At 40.2% G+C, this 21,552-nt stretch overlaps 1 protein-coding gene and 1 non-coding gene across 11 annotated transcripts in view; both read right to left on the bottom strand.

Annotated features, from left to right (window-relative positions):
- Window positions 1-21,552, bottom strand: part of Cnot1 (CCR4-NOT transcription complex subunit 1) — a 98,815-nt gene that overhangs the window by 12,002 nt on the left and 65,261 nt on the right. For 6 of the 10 annotated variants that reach the window (XM_069992438.1, XM_069992433.1, XM_069992431.1 and 3 more), the window contains 15 exons: window positions 19,549-19,728; window positions 17,777-17,893; window positions 17,064-17,174; window positions 12,517-12,594; window positions 12,167-12,344; window positions 10,503-10,633; window positions 8,084-8,380; window positions 6,829-6,969; window positions 6,629-6,733; window positions 5,922-6,041; window positions 3,998-4,189; window positions 2,916-3,058; window positions 2,641-2,749; window positions 2,382-2,551; window positions 1,516-1,768 (listed from right to left, as the gene is read on the bottom strand). In XM_069992438.1, the coding sequence (XP_069848539.1) occupies window positions 1,516-1,768; window positions 2,382-2,551; window positions 2,641-2,749; window positions 2,916-3,058; window positions 3,998-4,189; window positions 5,922-6,041; window positions 6,629-6,733; window positions 6,829-6,969; window positions 8,084-8,380; window positions 10,503-10,633; window positions 12,167-12,344; window positions 12,517-12,594; window positions 17,064-17,174; window positions 17,777-17,893; window positions 19,549-19,728 (2,325 nt within the window). The remainder of the gene's footprint in view (window positions 1-1,515; window positions 1,769-2,381; window positions 2,552-2,640; window positions 2,750-2,915; window positions 3,059-3,997; window positions 4,190-5,921; window positions 6,042-6,628; window positions 6,734-6,828; window positions 6,970-8,083; window positions 8,381-10,502; window positions 10,634-12,166; window positions 12,345-12,516; window positions 12,595-17,063; window positions 17,175-17,776; window positions 17,894-19,548; window positions 19,729-21,552) is intronic. The other 4 variants (XM_069992435.1, XM_069992437.1, XM_069992439.1 and 1 more) reach the window with 1 other exon arrangement.
- On the bottom strand, window positions 18,508-18,642 carry LOC138807100 (small nucleolar RNA SNORA46). Its single transcript, XR_011366047.1, has one exon. It is a non-coding gene; the product is annotated as a small nucleolar RNA SNORA46 (small nucleolar RNA).

The following is a 21,552-nucleotide window of genomic DNA, read 5'->3' on the forward strand; positions in this document are numbered from 1 at the left end:
TGAGCCACCAGCGCCCGGCTTAACTATTGTTTTTATACCATGAAGTTCCTGAAAGCAGTCAATGATGACCAAAAGTAGAGTACTAAATGGTACTATGGCTATCTTCCTGTATTTTCTTCTGTTCATCCTATTTATTTATAACTGTTTATTCTTGCAACACCAGGGGCTTGATTCCATATACTTGAACTCAAACTCCAATTTTGCATCAATATTTTTTGGGGGTGGAGAAGAGGGGGGAGACTTATCGTGGGTTTGAGTACTGAGCCTGTGCTGTGTCCCTGAGCTCCTTTTGCTTAAGGCTAGCATTCTACAACTTTGAATCACAGCCCCAATTTCAGTTTCTGGTTGTTAATTGGAGATAAGAGACTCAACAAACTTTCCTGCCCAGGCTGGCTTTGAACTGTGATCCTCAGATCTCAGCATCCTGAGTAGCTAGATTTACTGGCATGAGCCACCAGTACCCGAAACATCAAAAGATTTTTAAAGTCTGAGAACTGGACTTGAACTCAGTACCTAATGCTTTCACTCATTGACTAGCAGTCCACCACTTGAGCCATGCCTTCAAGCCTCTATCTGCATTAAATTTAATGAGCAGAAAAACTGAAGGCTGTTTTGGTTTTTGTGTGTGTCAGTCATGGGGCTTGAACTCTGGGCTTGGGCGCTCAGCTCAAAGTGAGCTCTCTACTGCTTGAGCCACAGCATCACTTCTGTTCTAGTGGTTTGTGGGGATAAGAGTTTCACAGACTTTCCTGTCCAGGCTGGCTTAGAACTGTGGCCCTCAGATCTCAGCCTCCTGAGTAGCTAGGATTACAGGCATGAACCACTGGTGCCCAGCTCTGAAAGCTGTTTTCCAAGAGTATACTGCTATTTTTCGGTAGCCAGCTACTAAAATTAGCAAACATAATACCCTACAATACACTGTTTAAGTGTTAAATTTTGTTCTTTTTTGTTGTTGTTGTTGGTTTGTTGTTGTTGGCTTGAACTTGGGGCCTGGACCTGTCCTTGAGCTCTTTTGCCCAAGGCCAGCACTCTAATCACTTTGAGCCACAGCTCCACTTCCAGTTTTTGAGTGGTTAATTGGAGATAAAAGTAGCAAGGGGACTTTTCTAAGATCTCAGTAGCTAGGATTTCAGTAGTGAGCTACCAGTGGCAACTATTGTATCTTTTAAACATAATCTGTAAGAATCTTATTAGCTTATAACCTATCACTACTGATTATCCTGCCAATAAAATTATTTTTTCACTTTTATTATTCAACTCATTATTATATAACCAACCCACTGTATATTGCCTCTGTGCAAGTGGAATGTGATAAATAGGACTAATGTGAGCTCAGGGAATGCAAACTTCACTGTTTTGATCAATGCTAAGAAAACACAGGCTGTATGAATTTAAAAGCAAGATGGTCTTGTATTTTTGGCTTGCATGAGTATGGAGGTAACTGATCACAAGTATATAATGCTGAGCTTTAATACTGGAGGTATCACACCCTACTTAATGTTGAATAAAAAGCACCTTTCTTTCCAAAAGCTCTACCTGTCCAACAAACGCAGAGAAAGCTTTGGTACTGTCACGGCCAGCTGCTGCTGAATGGTAGAGATTCACCCATTCCCTTAGAAGATACTCTGCCTTCTCCCTCAGGCCTGGAGGGTCATCATACTCTGAGGCTTGAGAGATCCCAGAATGCATCATAAAGTTGGGGCCTCCGTGAGCACGATCAATCATTGCTTCATAGTTGGATCGTACTACTTCCATCAGCTGGGGCAATCTAATATGGTAAATCCAGAGTGAAAATCAGTCTACTCACAGTTGTAATTTCAGATACAGTTGGACAACTTAATTACTTAACAGAAACAACACTTCATCACTTCAGCATTTCCAGTCTCTTTGTATCTACCTACTTATGAGAACATAATATATACAAATGACTTGGCTTTAGTTAAGCTACTTCACCAAAAACTCATCCACTGAAGTGAAGCTGATAGTCAATTAACAAGTAATCCATTTACTGCTTATCTTTCATTTACTGCTGTACTTTTAAATTTTTCAACAGCTGTTTGAGAATTTGCTTCCATTTTCTTTTAAAAACAGGCCTAGAAAGGTTAAGTCTATTTGCCTAAAATTAGCAAATTTTTAAGTGGCAAAACCAAGGCAGAAGAGGATTCTGACACCAACTTAGAAGTCACTATATTCTATTCTATACCAGAAAGACCTGGCAGTTAGTTAAGCTTTCCTATTTCCACAGGCACTATAAGGCCTAACTGAAGTTACACACTATTAATAAAGCAGTTGTAAGTAATACTAATAAGTCTGTACATTCATTTCTAAATCTTTCAGGAGAATGCTGAATACACAGGGTGATCAAAGTATTTCATCCTCACCCTTCTGGAGCATTGCCTCTGGAATGAGCATTAATCCTCATGAGAGTTTCAATGGTGTGAAACAGATCTGCCTCAGTAACATGGGCAACACTCCTTTCATCCACCAGCAGGATTTTTACCAACTGCATAGCAAATGCCACAGCCATGTAGTTTAGACCATTCTCCATTGACTGGCAACACAGAAAACACAATATAAGAGAGAAAACAGATGAAAATGCTTCCTGATTTCTTTGGTCAGCTCAAGTAAATTCTTCCATACCTGAGCTAGGTGAAGGTCATACTGTTGCATGTTTACCAAATGATTTCGTATTAACAACTCCACTGCCTCCACATTGTATTTATATTCATCTCGACATTCAATTAGGCACCTAAGAAAAGTGAGGATTTTACTCAGATTCCGAACCATACTATATAAAACAAAAAAGATTCATTTTATTTGGTGGAAACTTGTTTCAATTAGGAATGACTTAGTTTCTAAACAGTTGGAAGGCTGGGGGTGTAGCTTAGTGGTAAAACATGAAGGCCCTCACCAACCTTGTGATCTGTTTGTTGCACCATGGAGATCCATATGCCCTGCCATCCTGCAGAGCTTTGAGTACCAACAGGTGGCACTCTCGGTAACGCAGCAGTAGGTCAGCATCAGCACCACTTGTGGCATCTAATAAGCCCTCAACAGCCTATGGGCAAAACAAAAGTGTTTAGAACAGTACCCAGCTCAATTAGGAAAGCTAGACACCAAACCTCAATGAGAATATCCACTTTCTACAGTTTCAAAATGGCTATCTCTGTAAGAGGTATTTAAAGGCTACTTTTGCTGGACTAGAGAAAATCCTGGCGTAACTGCTTCCATTTTTTATACATCTTTGTTCTAAATCTTTGCAGTTCCCTTGCAATCACCTTGGAATTGAGGAAGGACAGGACTTACCATTGATCAACAACTTTAGTAGGACCTAAAGAACAATACAATCTCCTCAGGACTGATCACCCATCAGGTAATACCAAACTTCTCCAGAACTCTTCCCACAAAACAAAGGCCCAAGATAATGGTCATCCAGTCCAGTTTGTGACAAGAACTCATAACTGTGCATACTTCTTTGCCCCTGTCCATTTAAATATATACTCATGTTGGTACCCTGAAGGTGGCTTAAAATTTATTTAAGTGTTGTCTCCCCATGGCTGCCATGTAACAAATCTGCTTACTCTATTTAATGACTTAACAGCTGGAAATAAGATTCACTCTCAGTTTTACCTGAGTTTTCCACTGTCTTTAGCCTCTTCATAGTCTAAATACAAGGCTCTACCCACACCCAGAACCATTCCTCAAACACATGACAATTTTTCCATCAAACCTTCAAGCTCTCCTTCAGAGATTATTCAATAATCTTATTTCCAAGAAAATGTTCTCTTAAGGTAAAAAAAAAAAAATTTTCCCTTTGTCATAACTCTATTCTTCTACCCAAGACAAAATAAAACAAAAACAAAAAACACCTACTTATACAGCTCTAGGTAATTTTATTTAGTCTTAATAATTTCCTAAGTATGTAGACAAGGGTGCAGGTAACTCAAAATCTACAAACCTAGTTTTCCTTCTTCTATAAGCAGTATCAAGAACCAACCTTCTGGAGTAATCCAAGAGCAGCTATAGCATCCCGAGAGTTCCGTGATAACACTACAACTTCCAAAAGACTTCGAAGAGCCTGGGCTTGAGGATTCATAGCCAAAGTTGGTGGTATAGCATGTAAGTGCTGCTCCAGTTCTGTAATGCACTTATCATAAATTTGAGCTACATCATCTGTTGCCCAAGCTTGCTGTGTTACAGAAGGAAATAGTTAAGAAAAAAAAATTAGGGTTTTTTTTTCATTAAAGGTCTGTAAGCATGTTTGCTCCCTTTACTTTTTTTTTTTTTTGTAGGAATGAGCCACTGGCACCCAGCTGCTCTTTTTGCTTTTTCATCAAAACAGAGAGGGCCTTTTCCAGGCTTGCTTCCTGAGCTATGAAGTGCTATGAAGTAGAGTGGTACAAGGCAGGCTGAGGAGTAGGGATGTTTGAGAACAGAAAGCTGGCAGGCACCACATAATCAACCAATCAAATTATAGCATCAATGAAAAGACTGAGGAGGACACAATTAAAAAAAAAAATTCTTACCAAAAAATAAGACTGAGGAGGACATCATTGGTGAAAGTAAAGTAAGTACAGCTTAAGACAGTGTTCTAAGTCCTGAAAATTACAGTACTCAGAGCAATTGCCAAAGCTTGGCTAAACATAGCAAGAACACTACATCAGTGATATTTCTTATCATAAGTGTATACACCGAAGGTTTGGGATGTAGAACAGTGGTAGTGGTTGGTTGCCTGGCACTCTAGGTGGGTCATCAGCATGACATACACAAAGTAATAGCTATGGGCTAGAAAGGTGGGTCAGTGATAACAGTGCTTGTCTTGTATGCATGAGGCCCTGGGTTCAATTCCTCAGTACCACAAAAGCACAAAAAGCTGGAAGTGGCCCTGGCTCAAGCACTAGCCTTGTGCTGAAGAACAGCACTCAGGCCCAGAGTTTAGGCCCTACAACCCACCAAAGGAAAACAAACAACAAAAACAAAAAACAAACAAAAATTTTAAAGCCCACAAAGCAATAGCTGTAATAATGGTATGGTATTGGTAGGAATATAAATGCAAAACATTAAGTATAGTCATGAGAACACACCGTCAAAACTCAAATCAGGCCATTCTAGAAAATAGCTTGTTTATAATCTTCAAAAGTGGCAAGGATGAGAAAGATGAGGAATTTAGAGGTTTCTAAAAAATAACACCTAAATGAAATGTGTGGTCTTCAAACAGGTCTTCTATAAAACATTACCTGACAACTTGGTAAAAAGTCATTGAGGACTTAGATGGGAATAAAGTGTTGAATTTCCTGATTTTAATGCTTATATTATGGTCAGAGAACATTTCTGTAATATAAATGAGACAAATACAGTAGCATGTACTTGGAATATTAGAAGAGAGGGGGATGAAAGGGTGTGTTTTCAACTTATGTGTGTAAATTACATGCAAATTTTTAGAAAATCCATTACAAAAGAGAAACAGGCAGTCAAATTTCCTCTAACTCATCAGAACATTTAAGTCAGATAAGTTTCATGGATTTAACTACACAAACCAAAAATCCTAAATGTAAGCTAGATGTTAGTGGTTATTTGGGAAGCTAAGATCTCAGGATCTCAGTTCAAAGACATACCAAGCAGACAAGTCATGAAACTTTTATCTCTAATTAACTAGTAAAATGCCAGACTGGAGGTGTAGCTCAAGGAGTAGAGCATCAGCTCTGCATGAAAAAGCTGAGCAAGAGCCTAAATTCAAGCCCCAAGTATAGCTTACAAACAAAACCAACAACTCTATATGTCACTGTAGCTGATACAAAGAGTACAATAACTATAATCATGTTCTTCCTGTAACTTAAGCTTCCAGGAATAGTGATATATTAGCTGATACATTTAAATAACACTTCACAAACACCCAATTTAATCCAAGTGAAGTATTTTACCTTCATGGGCTGAGCTAAAAATCCTGTAGGCTGACTTAGGTCATTTGTAGGCAAGAAGCCAGGCACATTTCGTGCGAACTCTTCATAAACAGCCAGCTGCTTTGGGTCCACACCACCAACCTTAAAAAAGAAAAGCCTAATTTAACAGAATCCATAAAATCAGAGTAAAAGTTTTTGAAAGGTGATGTTTGAACAGGGGTGGGTCCAAGGGTTCTGACAAAAGCCATCATAACTATATATGGTGGGCATAAACTGATGGCCACAACAGTGCAGAAGAGGGTTTCCCATTTCCTTCTCAAGAGCACCCTCACTTATAGAGTTACTGAAGATTGTCTCAGATGAGGCCATGAAATTCTCCCTTGGTGCCAAGAAATAGTATTAGATCCCTCATCATCATGTTGGGAGCAATAAGCAACTGTCAATAAAAGCATAAATATCGGAACATATGTCGAGAGAAGTCCAAGTTGGGAAACAAAAGTGAAAGCTTAGAGGCACAGCTTTCCTTTAATGACTATGGAATGGAAGAGCCAAGGCTAGTTCTATGCCTGTTCCACAGGCACTTTTAAAATAAAAGTGCTACTAGGATAAGACGCTTTCTCAGAAACATGTAGTCCTACTGTCCAGGTATCCGTGAACAGATCCAGCCAATAGTAACAAACTGGGTACAGGGGAAGGTTGCATGAACAGAGAATGCCCCAAGTTCTCACTTTCAGCCTGATCTGTTCTGGCATCCGCTCAGCTTGGTATGTTAATACAACAGGATCACAGTATCTTCGCCCTTCTTGCCTAGCATGTTTTCTCAGCTCAAATTCCTGGAAATAAAAAAAAGTCACTGAGGTTCTTGTTATGAGGCATTTTCTTAAATTACCAAAACACCTCCAGCCAAAAGAAAATGATATGTACTTACAGTTGCTAATCTCTTGTCCATCTCTGGGCCTGCTTTTTCTACTGCAGTCTTCTGAATAAAACAACAAGCTAATTCACAATTGTCCTGAGCTAATTGAGCGGCTGCTTGGTCCATCATTTCTCTTTGTTGTGGGGATGCAGTCTATTTGGAACAGAAAAATAGGAAAGAAAAATGTTCAAGTTGGATAATGGGGAATGTGATACACTCAATGAATAAATTTCAATTTTGGTGATAGTTATGAATGAGCTGTGACACTAAACATTTTATTGGTTATGAACATGGTTAACAATATGAAAATAGAAACTTAGCAAACAAAAGAATTATTTCCATGACATCTGAGACTCAAAAGTACTCCCAGTTGCTTTAACCAAAATGTGCTATGATAATGTATGCAAAATAAAATCACTTCAAAACATTCTTTAAGCACAGTGTCAGTGGCTAATGCCTGTAACGCTAGCTACTCAGGAGGCTGAGATCTAAGGATCACGTTTCAAAGCCAGCCCAGGCAGGAAAGTCCATAACTCTTTACTTCCAATAAACCATTCAGAAAACCAGAAGTGGCGCTGTGGCACAAGTGGTAGAGCGCTAGCCTTAAGCTGAAAAGCTGAGGGACAGAGCTCAGGCCCAGAGTACAAGCCCCATGACCGGCAAAATAAACACTTTACTGTCCTATTCCAACTACTTTAAATATATTTTAAGACTATGAGGTTGCTGGGCACTACTGGTGGCTCGTCTGTAATCCTACCTGCTCAAGAGGCTGTGATTTGAGAACCATGGTTCAAAGCCAGCCTAAGCAGAAAATTTGTGAGAGAGATTCTCTTTGATTAACCAGCAAAAAGCCAGAAGAGATGTGGTAGCAAACCAGCTTAAGCAAATAAGTGTGAGACCCTGAGTTTTAGCTCTAATACTGGCACACACAGAACAAGACCAAAAAATGGTTAAAAAGTAATTCTCAGGGCCAAAGGTAAAGAAAATTCTGGAAGTTAAGTAGTGAGTTTTGGGTTTTTTGTAGGTCATGGGGCTTGAATTCAGGGCCTGGGAACTGTCCCTGAGCACTCTTACTCAAGGCTAACACTTTACCACTTTCAACCACAGTGTCACTACTCCTGGTTTTCTGGTGTTTAAATAGAGGTAAGTCTCATGGACTTTTCTGCCCAGGTTGGCTTTTAACAGCCTCCTGAGTAGCTAGGATTACAGTTGTGAGCACCAGTGCCTGGCAGAAAACAGTTTTATACCAAATAAATAACCAACTTACACGAAGAGCTGAGGCAAAACTGTTTTTTAGGTTTGTAGATATGCTCATCAGCAAAGGTTCCCTGCAAGTAATCATAGCCATCCCAGCGGTCAAGTTACGCATCATGTGATGCGCTGCTATTCGCATTCGAGATTCCTCCGAATCCAGGGCAAAATCTTTCCTGACTATTTGCTCACAAGTAGTCATGGCGATCTTAATTGACCGATCCACCACAGGATGAACCAGTTCCTGGACAGCCCGTTCGATTGCTTGACGCACACACTGTTTCAACTGTGGATGGGCCTGGAACAAGGGAATCTGGCACACAAACATAAAGAAAGTCAACTGCTTGTTTAAATAAGGCAATCCAATTTTTATTAGCAATCACACAACTCTGGAATTACTTCAAGGTTAACAGAAGCTACATATTTCTACTAAATCAACAAATTAAACAAGGAAAACGTCAAGAAACATTATATAGAGAGGAAAAAGTATTTAGCGTAGCTGTGAGCCGTGATAGTATTTTCGCTTTTTTTAAATGAAGTTACATCTAACAGGCAAATGATTAAAATATGTATTATGTGCTACAGACATAACTTGCTGAGTTACAATTATAGATAGCTAAAGTACATGTTACAAAGCACTTCTTGGATTAGCTCAAATAACTAATATTGCTACACAATAGTTCCTGAAATTAGAAAGCTTTTACAGTGCCCACTAAAAGACTTTCTGATCTTCTATCTCGGGAATAAGCAATGCCCTACATTCACTAGGGTATCTTTAACTTGGGGGGGGGGGACCCTATTCTGGGGCTTGAACTCAGGGCCTGGGCACTGTCTCTGAGCTAGTTTTTGCTCAAGGCTAGCACTCTGCCACTATGAGTCACAGAGCCACTTCCAGATTTTTCTGTTTATGTGGTACTGAGGTATCGAACCCAGGGCTTCAGGCATGCTAGGCAAGCACTCTACCACTAAGCCACATTCTAGCCCCAGAATTTTTTAAAACTCATAATGAACACCAAATATTCAAACACTGGGCAAAATTCAAAGAGGAATCATGGGGATACTGTTACTACACCTACAGAGGGAGAACAGGGGAAAAGTTAATGATTTCTTTTGCACATGCTAATTGTAGCAAGACCAGGACAGCATGCAAAGAAAAACTGCCAAGTCCTTTTTTTTTTTTTTGGGCCGGTCCAGGGACTTAAACTCAAGGCCTGTACTCTTCCCTGAGCATCTCTGTGTTCAAAGCTAGCACTCTAACATTTGAGACACAGCACCACTTCTGGATTTTTCTGTTTATGTGGTACGGAGGAATCAACCCCAGGGATTCATGCATGTTAGGCAAACATTCTATCACCAAGCCACATTCCCAGTCCCAAGTCTTCAATACAAAAGTACTCCTTTTTCTGTGAACATTTTAGGTTTGTGAAAATCGAACAGTGAGAACTCCAACCACATGGTTATGAATTAAACAAATGTTAAGCTGGGTGTAGTAGGACATATAATTACAGCACTTATGAAGCTGAGACAAAGAGAGTGGTAAGTTTAAAGCCAGCTTGGGCTTAAACTCGCCTCAAAAAAAAAAAAAAAGGAGAATTAAGCAAAACAGACTGTGGACAACAAACAATTACAGCCTTGGATATACAAACTAAATACTAAGCAGGGGCTGGATATATAGACTAAATACGTGGCTCAAGTGGTAGAGCGCTTGCATGCCTGAGGCCCTGGGTTTGATTCCTCAGCACCACATAAGCAAAAAAAAAAAAAAAAAAAAAAAAAAAAAAGAAAGAAAGAAAGAAAAGAAAAAAACTAAACATAAAAAAGGAAATTTATAAGACATTACTTGAATTTAGATTTGACAGCCTTTTACAAACAAGCCAACATAACGTAACTAAAAGAACTAAATCCCACTTCATGACACTGGCCTGGAAATTTTATATACTAAGATCAGCTTGCTTCTGGCTATTTGCCCCCCCATCCCAAAAAAAGTCTAATACAGGCCAAAGTGAGGTTAAAAGTAAAAGCAAAAGGCTATGACATACATTAGGGCTCTTTTGACCTGTGTAAGATAAATCTGAGATTGTGACTTTCTTTTTTGGGTCCGGTTGTGGGGCCTGAACTCTGGGCCTGGGCGCTGTCCCTCAGCTCTTCAGCTCAAGGCTAGCACTCTACCACTTGAGCCACATTCCCAGCCCAAGATTGGGATTTTCTTACCATGACTTAATTACCATGAGTTGGGATAAGAATAGCATTAATTATTTATTTACACCAATTCTAAGAGCAAGGAAAAAAAATTCCAACTGTACTACATAGCCTTTACAGATCTAACTTCTAACAGTAATGCAGAGAATAGAAGGAAGAGGAAGGGAAGGTGACCAAATAGTTAACTTTGTCACAAACTAGTAATTATTAGGGAGGATGGAATAGTGTTTACTTACTGTTGGGTTTAGAGTAATGTGTGGTGCCAGCCCTGCAAGGGAATAGACATTGATGTCATGGTAGCTGTACTGTGGCTGTGGTGGAACTGTGGCTGTACAAGTAGTGCTGGTAGCTGGTGTTGTAGAAGTTGCTAAATGTAAAGGTTAAAAAGAGCATTATTTGTTTATTTTTATAATAAAAGATATTAACCTCTTATCTAAGTCTGGTTATCTAATGAAACAAACCGATTTATGTCTTACCAAGTGACATTTATGTCTCACCTTTCTCATTCTGAAAAAAATTCTGGTGGGGCACTGGTGGTTCACATCTATAAATCCTAGCTACGTAAGAGGCTGACATCTAAGAATCATGGTTTAAAGCTAGAGACTTACGTCCAATAACGTACCAAGAAGCCAGAAGTGAAGCTGTGGCTAATGGCAGAGTACCAGCCTTGAGTGAAATAGCTCAGAGATAGTACCCCATACCCTGAGTTCAAGTTCCATTACTGGCACCAAAGGGGGAAAAAAGTAAATTCTGTTATTCTATTAAAGATGGAATGGACTGGGAAGGTGGCTTAGTGGTAGAGTGCTTGCCTTGCATGCATGAGGCCCTGGGTTCGATTCCTTAGCACCACATAAGCAGAAGGGGGGAAAAAAGCCGGAAGTGGTGCTGTGGCTCAAGTGGTAGAGTGCAAGCCTTGAGCTGAAGAGCTGAGGGACAGCGCCCAGGCCCAGAGTGCAGGCCCACAACCGGACCCAAAAAAAAGATGTGAACAAAGTATGTACCCCTTTGTCAGTGGTAGTGCCTCATAGCACAGAAATCAATTGAAGGGCCAAACTACATTAGGTGACCCAAGCTTTATCAGTTTGGTTTGTACTACAGGTCTACTTCTACCTAGTCTCTTCCTAGGTTTAGCTAAAGATTCCTAGCTGCAGAAGAAAACAGGCTGGTTTATTCTACCCCAAATTTCACACCAATCAACAGCTTGGTGTCCAGTCACAACAGTCCTATTCTCTCTTTTCTTTGTTGGTGGTGGTGGGATTAAACTGGGGCATAGGTGTTGTCTCTGAGCTTCTTTGCTCAAGGTAGCTAGCTCTCTATCACTCTGAGCCACAATTTCCCTTCCCCCCCCTCTTTTTGGGGGGGGTTTGTTTTTATTTTGTTTTTCTGAGTAGCTAACTGAATGTAAGAGTTTCATAGGAACTTTTCTGTCCAGGATGGCTTCCAATCATGATCCTCAGATCTCACCCACCTGAGTAGCTAGGATTACAGGTATGAACCACTGGCGCTTGGCCAATGATGCTATTTTTAATGAAGATAAATAATGTTCTGCCAGCACTTGTATCTGGTACGTATGTGCCATCTGGTAAACCGTGGTTCTGAGGGACAAAGCAGTCTATCTTGCCATGCAAATATTTATAAAACTTCAAGAGAAGAGATAGACTAGGTGAAGGCTCATAGAACAATTAAGTCACATTTAGCTACAATTTTAGCATGGATTTCTAGGATGGAATGTAGTTAAGGTCAGACTATATGTAGAAATAACTTTTTCTTAATTTAGAAGGCTTATGAAAATGTACATAACATGCCAACACACTCCTGTAATAATTATAATTTGCTACATACATTGGGATATACCATTTAAGAAAACACTCTGGTTAAAAAAACTGATTGTCACCCTTACTTGTTGTTGTGATTGGAGGGAGTTCTTCTGGCTGCTTGACATCTTTCTTTGGAGCAGAGAGTTGCTCATCTAAATTTTTCAGGCGATCTTTATCTTTTAATAGGTTTCCAGGTTTCAGCTCATTGATGTCTAATGCAAGGTTCTTGCAGAGCACCTCAATTTCAAACTTCAAGTTTAACTGCATTAAGGCCAGTATTTTAATTAGAACTTTAGAATGAAAAGTTTAGTCTTACTGACAGCATACTCTACTCTCAATCTAGCTAATAACTCCAAATAGTCTGCCTTTACTGTAAATTTCAGTAACATAAAGGCAGAGATTGTTCCAAAGGATGAAACAGCATTACATTTACCTTTAAGTCATGTTCCTGGTGTAGCTCTGCCAATACATTCATAATGGCCATTGTCCAGGGGTTTGGTGGCCTAAAAACCTGAAGAAATTTGACAATGTTAAGCTGGCTCCAAAAATCAACCTTCAGTTTAAAATGGTTAAACATTTAATGCTTACAACTATATAAAATTCTTAACCTCCCCATTTCAGAAAAATGCCAAAACATAAAACCCATTTGTTAGATTCAGTCTTATAATTTCACTTATCTTCACATATTAAACCTAAACGTCACTCAACAAAACAGACTGAAGTAGACTGAAGGCCTGGCTCAAGTATATAGTACTACCAAATGCAAAAAGTTTTTGGTTCAAGTCCTAGAACTGCCGGTTCAAGTCCTAGAACTGCCTATGGATGGAGGGCTTTATGTGAGTAAGAACTTAGGCTAGGACAGACCCAAGATGGTGAAAGAACAGTAGGTAAACACCATAGCTCTCTCCAACCAAATAGAGAGTTCAAGTTCCAATGCTCCATTTCCCCAAGCAAAAAGGCAAATAACCAGAGAAATACAGATACAAAAACAGGTGCAGGGCCTGGGAAGGTGGCTCAGTGGTAGAGTGCTCGTCTTGCATGTATGAAGCCCAGGTTCCATTCTTCAAGCACCATATAAACAGAAAAGCCAGAAGTAGCTCTGTGGCTCAAGTGATAGCTAGCCTTGAGCTGAAGACCTCAGGGACAGTGCCCTAGGTGCGCGCACGCGCGCGCACACGCGCACACACACACGCGCGCGCGCACACACACACACACACACACACACACGTGCAGTACACTCTCATTAAAAGACAAAATTAGCCGGGCACCGGTGGCTCACGCCTGTAATCCTAGCTACTCAGGAGGCTGAGATCTGAGGATCACAGTTCAAAGCCAACCCAGGCAGGAAAGTCCGTGAGACTCTTATCTCCAATAACCACTAGAAAACCGGCCTTGAGCCGAAGAGCTGAGGGATAGTGCCCAGGCCCAGAGTTCAAGCCCAACGACTGACTCCCTCCCCCCCCACCCCCCTCAAAAAGACAAAATTAAAACTTTGAGAACAGACACAGAAATCATAAATGGTTCAATTTCCTCCATGCAAACCATAGTTAACAGAGTGAATGAAACAGAAAATAGAATATCAGGTACCAAAGACAAAATGCAGCAACTGGAAATAAAAGTCAGATATAGAAAAAAACACTCAAAATATGCCAAAAGGGGGCTGGGAAGGTGGCTCAGTGGTAGAGTGCTTGCTGGAAGTGGCGCTGTGGCTCAAGTGATAGAGCGCTAGCCTGGAATTCAGGCCCCAGGACTGACAAAAAAAAAAGAAAAGAAAAACTAAATGAATTCTTAAGAAATAAGCCAGCACTACAAAGAATATTAAGAGGGGGAATACAATCCGAAAAAAACGATAGATAGATAGATAGATCAGGAATCCACATCAGACAGCTATCACTAGAAGACCAACTTAGTAAGCACAGGAAGAAGGAAAAGAAAAAAAACTTAAGAAAGCAGGAAAATGACAGGAAACACAATGAACCTCTCTATAATCCCCATAAATATTAATGGACTCAATTTACCAATCAAAAGAAAAAGAACTGCAGATTGGATCAGAAAACAAGACCCATTTCATAGCCAAAGATAAAAACAAACTCCCAGGGTAGGATGGAGGAAGATCTACCATGCAAATGTCCCAGCAAGAAGGCAGGAGTTGGTATCCTGATATCTTACAAAATAAACTTTTCGTTAAAATACAAAAAGACAAAGAAGGACATACATATTAATACAGGGAACAACCCAAGAAAAGGATTATCACCATCATCAATTTATACTCTCCAAACATTGGGGCACCCAAAAACATTAAGCAAATATTCTCAGACTTGCAGGGAAAACTAGCTCCAAATACAATAATACTAGGAGACTTTAATACTCCACTCTCACCAAAGAACAGGTGTACCAACCAGAGGTTTGGCAAAGGTGCCGCCGAATTAAATGATGCCATATCTCAAATGGACTTAATTGACATCTACAGAGTTTTCCACCAAAAAACAACCCAATACATTCTTCTCAGCAGCTCATGGAACTCTCTCCAAAACAGATCATAATTCATAAAGAATTTAAACAAATACAAGAGGATCAACATAATCCCCTGTATTCTATCCAATCTTAGTGAAATCAAGCTAATTCTCAAATACATGAAAATTGAACAGCAGCACACTTCTGAAGAACACCTGGGTCACAGAAGAAATTTACAAGTCCTACAATTCAATGAAAATGAATATACATCACAAAGTAACCTTTGAGACATAGCAAAAGCAGTCCAAAGAAGCAAATTCATTGCTCTCAGTGCACACATCAAGAAAACAGAGACAGAACAAGTAAATAATATCATGATGCAACTAAAATGTCTAGAAAAGCAAGAAAATAGAATCCAAAGTTACTAGATGGAGCAAGATAACCAAAATAAGAGATGAAATAAATGAGACAGAGACTAAGAAAACTATAAATAAAACAAAAGCTGGTCTTTTGAAGAAAAAAAATCAAAATCAACAGACCTTTGGCAAAATTAACTAAAAAGAGAGGAGACCCAAATCACTAAGATCAGGGATGCCACAGGAAAAATTACAACAAACATCGGGTGCCAGTGGCTCCTGTAATCTGAGCTACTCAGGAGACTAAGATCTGAGAATCACGGTTCAAAGCCAGCCCGAGCAAGAAAGTCCATGAGACTCTCATCTCCAATAAACCACTAGAAAACTGGAAGTGGCGCTGTGGCTCCAGTGGTAGAGAGCTAGCCTTGAGCTGAAGAGCTGAGGGACAGTGCCCAGGCCCAGGATTCAAGCCCCATGACAGAAAAAAAAAAAAAAGGAAAAATGAGCCAAGATCAAAAACCACATGTTTAACTCCATTGACATGGAAAAGGCCTTTGATAAAATACAACATCCATTCATATTAAAATTTCTGGAGAAAACAGGAATAGAAGGAACATTCCTTAAAACAATTAAAGCCATACAGGACAGACCAATAGCCAATATACTAAATGGGGAAAAACTAAAATCAAGAACAAGGAAGGATGCCCACTCTCTCCACTCCTCTTCAATATACTTCTGGAATCCTTAGCCAAAACAATAAGGCAAGGGACAAATTAAACTATCCCTATTTGCAGATAGCATGATATCATGCCTTAACAATCCGAAAACAAAGCAATCACTAAATGAGTAAGGGAGCTAAAGAGAGACTTCTCAGAAGAAGAGATAAAAATGGCAAAGAAACACATGAGGAAAAATGTTCATCATCCCTGGCTGTAAAGGAAATGCAAATAAAAACAACAGAGATACTACCTTACCCCAGTCAGAATAGCCCATATCCTAAATTCGGCCAATGACAAATGCTGGTGAGGATGCGGAGAAAGAGGAACCCTACTGCATTGCTAGTGGGAATGTACACTTATACAAGCACTTTGGAAAGCAGTCTGGAGGGTCCTCAGAAAGCTAAATATAGACCTCCCCTATGACCCAGTCATACCACTACTAGGCATCTACCCTGAGCAACAGGAACCAGGATACAAGTACACATGCATCTCCATGTTCACTGTAGCACTGTTCACAATAGCCAGGATATGGAAACCACCCAGATGCTCCACTACAGATGAATGGATCCAAAAACTGTGATACCTATATACAATGAAATATTATGTAGCCATTAGAAAGGACAGATAATGGCATTCTCAGGGAAATGGATGGAGCTAGAACAAATCATTTTGAGTGAAGTAAGCCAAGAGCAGAGAAACAAACAGCACATGGTCTCTCCCTAATATGCGGGTGTTAAAACCAAAATGCAAGGACTCAAGAAACAAAGGATCTCTACTTAATTTGTTGTATCATTTTTAAATGACTCCATGTTCTTGACCACATATATGGTGTGGGTGTAGGTGTGGGCACACGTGCATGCGCGTGCATCCCTGAGGAAAACTAGGAGGGCACTGAATCAGAGAGAAATGGGAAAATATACAACAGAGGGGTCTATCAGCTACACTGGACATTGATGAAAATGAAGTAAGCAACTCCATGGCAGCGATGAGAGGGAGGGACAGAAAGAGGTTAAGAGGGAACAGCTTACACTAAGCAAAAGAAATGTACATTATCACCCCATGTGGAAGAGACAGCTGTACTGTCAAAGCTCATAGAATTCACACACACTATAGACCATGATAATGACAATTTGCCTTGTGAAGGTCAAAAAATGTTTGCAGCCAGGCGCTGGTGGCTCATGGCCTGTAATCCTAGCTACTCAGAAGGCTGAGATCTGAGGATCTCCGTTCAAAGCCAGCTCAGCAGGAAAGCCCATGAGACTCTTATCTCCAATAAACCACTCACAAAACTGGAAGTGGTGCTGTGGCTCAACTGTTAGAGCACTAGCCTTGAGCTGAAGAGCTGAGGGACAGCGCCCAGACCCAGAGTTCAAGCCCCACGACCAACTTCAGCTATAGTCTCTTGGAACAACTCAAAAATCGGTCACCAATAAATATTAAAATCCACTTACCACACTACGAATGCTGGACTCTAAGACTTTGGCAACAAAGGGCACTACATATAGCAATTCTTGCTGTCCTTTAACATAAGCCTCTAGCAGCAAAGATTTCACATCCAAATCCTAGGAAAAAAAGATATTTTCAAGACTTGGTGGTATAGACTACTACCCAAAAATAAAGTTCAAGATAAACCATTCAAAAATTATACAAGAAAAGGCATCTCACAGAGCTTCTTCTCCCAAATACAAATCAATATAGTATCAGAATCTTGCATTAGAAAAAGGAAGCAGTAAATAACATCACAACTTGTTGGCTTTCCTATAGCCAGCAGCATACTGTTAGATCATAGGTAGAAAAACAGGAATTCAGGGGCTGGGAAGGTGGCTCAGTGGTAGAGCGCTTGCCTTGCATGCTCGAGGCCCGGGGTTCGATTCCTCAGCACCACATAAGCAAAAAGAAAAAAGCCGGAAGTGGTGCTGTGGCTCAAGTGGTAGAGCACGAGCCTTGAGCTGAAGAGCTGAGGGACAGCACCCAGGCCCAGAGTTCAGACCCGACGACCAGACCCAAAAAACAAACAAACAGGAATTCAAAATAGGCCAAAATCTTACAAACAAAAACAAAAACAAAGTAATCATTAAAATAACCCCACAAAGTTGAGATGTTTAGATATAATATACTGTGTGAATATTTTCAAACTGTACATAAATCTTCAGCTGAAACTCACAGTATGTAAGATGGGCTTATTTTTAGCTAATGTGATCATTCCCAGCCAATGTCCCAAATTCTTCAGCAAAGAACGATCTGAAAAATTGGCTGCAGCTTTATCAGAGGTCAGGAGCACCTAAAATAGTATAAGATCAAGAAAGAAATGACAATAAATTTTAAAAAATTCTCGATTCAATGTTTGAGAATTTTATTATTTGTTCTTTTTTTTTAGCCATTATTTCCAACAACATGCCCAAAGTAATTGTTACATACGACCTATTATTTTGCTTTGTTCAACAGAAAACAGTGGCTTTTTTGGGGGGAGTGGGAGTCCACTGTGGGGCCTCAATTCTTGGACCTGGGCGCTGTCCCTCCACTCTTCAGCTCAAGACTAGTGCTCTACCACTTGAGCCACAGTGCCACTTCTGGCCTTTTCTGCTTATTTGGTGCTGAGGAATTGAACCCAGGGCCCCATGCATTTAAAGCAAGCACTCTACCACGGAGCCACCTTCCCGGCCCAACAGTGGCATTTTTAATACTAAGTCTTTTAAGGGGCTGGAGATATAATTACAGTGGTTGAGTGTGTGCTTAAAATGTGTGAGGGCGCCGAGTATGATCTCTAATACAAATGAGTGAATGAATGAATGAATGAATGAGCAAACAACCAAGATCTTAAATTTTACTTCAGCCCAGGTAGGAACTTTCTGATACATGACTATCCTTACTACCAGATAATAAAAGCTAAAGATTTCATGTCCCTTAACTCCACAATGCAACAACTGAATGTCACATATCAGCTGTGCAACAGAAAGAGCCAGGAATTCTTTTGCACTACAGCGTAACCAAGAATGAGGAAAATCTCATCATAGGTTTAAATATAGTGCTGGTTTCTAATACAATCCCAAGTCACTCAACAAATAGTGACTAACAATTGATTTTTTGTTTGTTTTTTTTTGGACTCCAGTCGTGGGGCCTATCCCTCAGCTCTTCAGCTCAAGGCTAGCGCTCTACCACTTGAGCCACAGTGCCACTTCCGGCTTTTTTCTTTGTGCTTATGTGGTGCTGAGGAATCGAACCCAGGTCCTCATGCATGTAAGGCAAGCACTCTACCACTGAGCCACCTTCCCAGCCCAGTGATTGACAATTGTATACTAGTCTGTACTTTAAAAAAATTTTTTTTCCTTCTAAAAAGTGACTTAGAAATTAAAAACCCTTAGCGAGGTGCCAGTGGCTGATGCCTAATTAATCCTGGCTACTCCAGAGTCTGAGATCTGAGGATGGAGGTTTGAAACCAGCCTGGGCAGTAAAGTCCATAAAACTCCAATCTCCTCTTAACAACTAAAAAGCCAAAAGTGGAGCTGTGGTTCAAGTTGTAGAGTGCTAGAGCCTTCAGTAAAATAGTTCAGCATTAGTGCCCAGACCCTGAGTTTGAGCCCCAAGAACAGCACCAAAAAAAGTGGAGAACTAAGATCATACTGCAAATAAATTCCAGAATGGGGACACAGAGACAGTGATGCCACATAGAATATGTAAAGTAATATGCTATTGTTATGTGTAACGGATAATGAAATTCTAAAATCAAGGAAAAATGAAAAATTTAGAATAATTACATTCAATATAAAAAACACAAATGCCTATAAGATTAATCTTGTTGAAATTTAGGTCTACATTTGAAGCAAAACTAGAGCAATTTCCATAGATCTTTACTATAGACAATATAGTAATAGCTAAATGTTAAGTATTTTCCAGTTTAAACCAATAATTAAAGGAAATACAAGAAATAACTCTTACTTTGATATTTCTGTAGGTTTCATTCAGAACCATCTTATTAAATTCAGGATTCTTCAGTGTATCAAGGAAGTTTGAATACAGGCTGTGAAAGTTTGGCTCAATACTGACTCTCTTCATAACTAGATACTGTGAAACCCAAGGCATAAATTCTTCCTTCACAGTTTCTTTTAGTTCTTCAACCTAGCCAATTAACAGGACATATACAGCATAGAATTATACTAACAATGAATAAGGTTTGGATTCTATAAATCATTTTATAACACAAGACTAAGCACCAAGCTTTGTTTTTCCTATGACAGTTGATGCTATGCATTATAGTATGCTCTATTGTAATATACGGTCAATTCTCAGCTTGTGTTAATCACTCACAATTTCAACTATTACATCAATAAATCACTTTTAACATTAAAATTATAAAACATACAGTCCAAGCCACTAACACACCTTCACCTAATCTCGTATTACTGTCTAGTTTGCCATTAACAAATCCACCCCAAAACTGGTTCTCTAAATTTCCATCTCCAAAACTCACCTATATTAACACTGGAGGTGTGGCCTAGGTGGTAGAGCAACTGAAGGCATAAGGCAGCAGAAACTGAGTTAAAGGTCCTGGTCTTACACACACCAAAAAACACAGAAAGAGGCTGGGCACTAGTGGTACACACCTGTAATCTAAACTACTAAGGAGACTGAGATCTGAGGATCTCAGTTCAAAGTCATCCAGGCAACTCTTATCTCCAGTTAGCCACTCAAAAAACTGGAAATGTCACTGTAGCTCAAAGTGGTAAAGGGCCAGCCTTGAGCTAGAGAACTGAAAGACAAGGACAGTTCCCAGGCCCTGAGTTCAAGCCCCAGACCAATCAAAAAAAAAAAAAAGAAAGAAAGAAAGAAAGAAAGAGTAACCATCATCATCTGTAAATCTGACTTTTTTTCAAAACAGAAAATTAAGCCATGTGCAGTGGTTCCCACAAATCCTAACTACTCAGAGGCTGAGATGGGTAGGACTGTAGTTAGAAAAGCCAACCTGACTGGGTACCGGTGGCTCACACCTGTAATCCTAGCTACTGAGGAAACTGAGATCTGAGGATCACGGTTCAAAGCCAGCCTGGGCAGAAAAGTCAGTGAGATTCTTATCTCCAATAAACCACCAGAAAACCGGAAGTGGTGCTGTGGCTCAAGCAGTAGTGCGCTCACCTTGAGCTGAAGAGCACAGGGACAGCACCCAAGCCCAGAGTTCAAGCCCCATGACCAACAGGGAAGAGAAAGGAAGGGAAGAGGAGAGGAGGGGAGGGGAGGAGAGGGGAGGGGAGGGGAGGGGAGGGGAGGGGAGGGGAGGGGAGGGGAGGGGAGGGGAGGGGAGGGGAGGGGAGGTATGGTGATGTCTATCAATCTAGCAACTTAGGATGCTGAAATAAGGATGACTGTGGTTCTATGCTAGCCTGAGTAAAACAAAATACTATACTGCACTCAACATAGGTATAGCTGATTCCATCAGCTTCAGTAAGAAGCATAAAACAGGGAGGATTGCAGCAAAGGCAAAAAAGTGAAATCCTATTTCTTTATTTTTGCCAATTCTGAGCCTTGAACTCAGGACCTGGGCAGGGTCCCTGAGCTGCTGTATGCTCAAGGCTAGAGCACTACCACTTGAATCACAGCACCACTTCCTCACTTCTGGCTTTTTCTGTTTATGTGGTACTGAGGAACTGAACCCAGGACTTCATGCATGCTAGGCAAACACTCTGCCCCTAAGCCACATTACAAGTCCCTGAAATCCTATTTCAAATTAGCTAATACAAAACAGAGTAGACACATGGCTCAGTGGCAGAATGCCTGATTAATAAGACAATGCAGAGTTCAAATCCAACTATGGCAAAAACAAAACAACAGGAGAGTGAAGGCCTCAACTTTTTCTCCCAACTAATTTTTCAGAGATAACAGACTGTATTTACATCTTTAAATTCACTTATTTTTCTTTCTGTTTTTTCCCTTGTGCCAGTCCTAGAG

Source organism: Dipodomys merriami, unplaced genomic scaffold (genome assembly GCF_024711535.1).
Source record: "Dipodomys merriami isolate MVZ:Mamm:240054 unplaced genomic scaffold, mDipMer1.0.p SCAF_41, whole genome shotgun sequence".
NCBI classification, from domain to species: Eukaryota; Metazoa; Chordata; class Mammalia; order Rodentia; family Heteromyidae; genus Dipodomys; species Dipodomys merriami.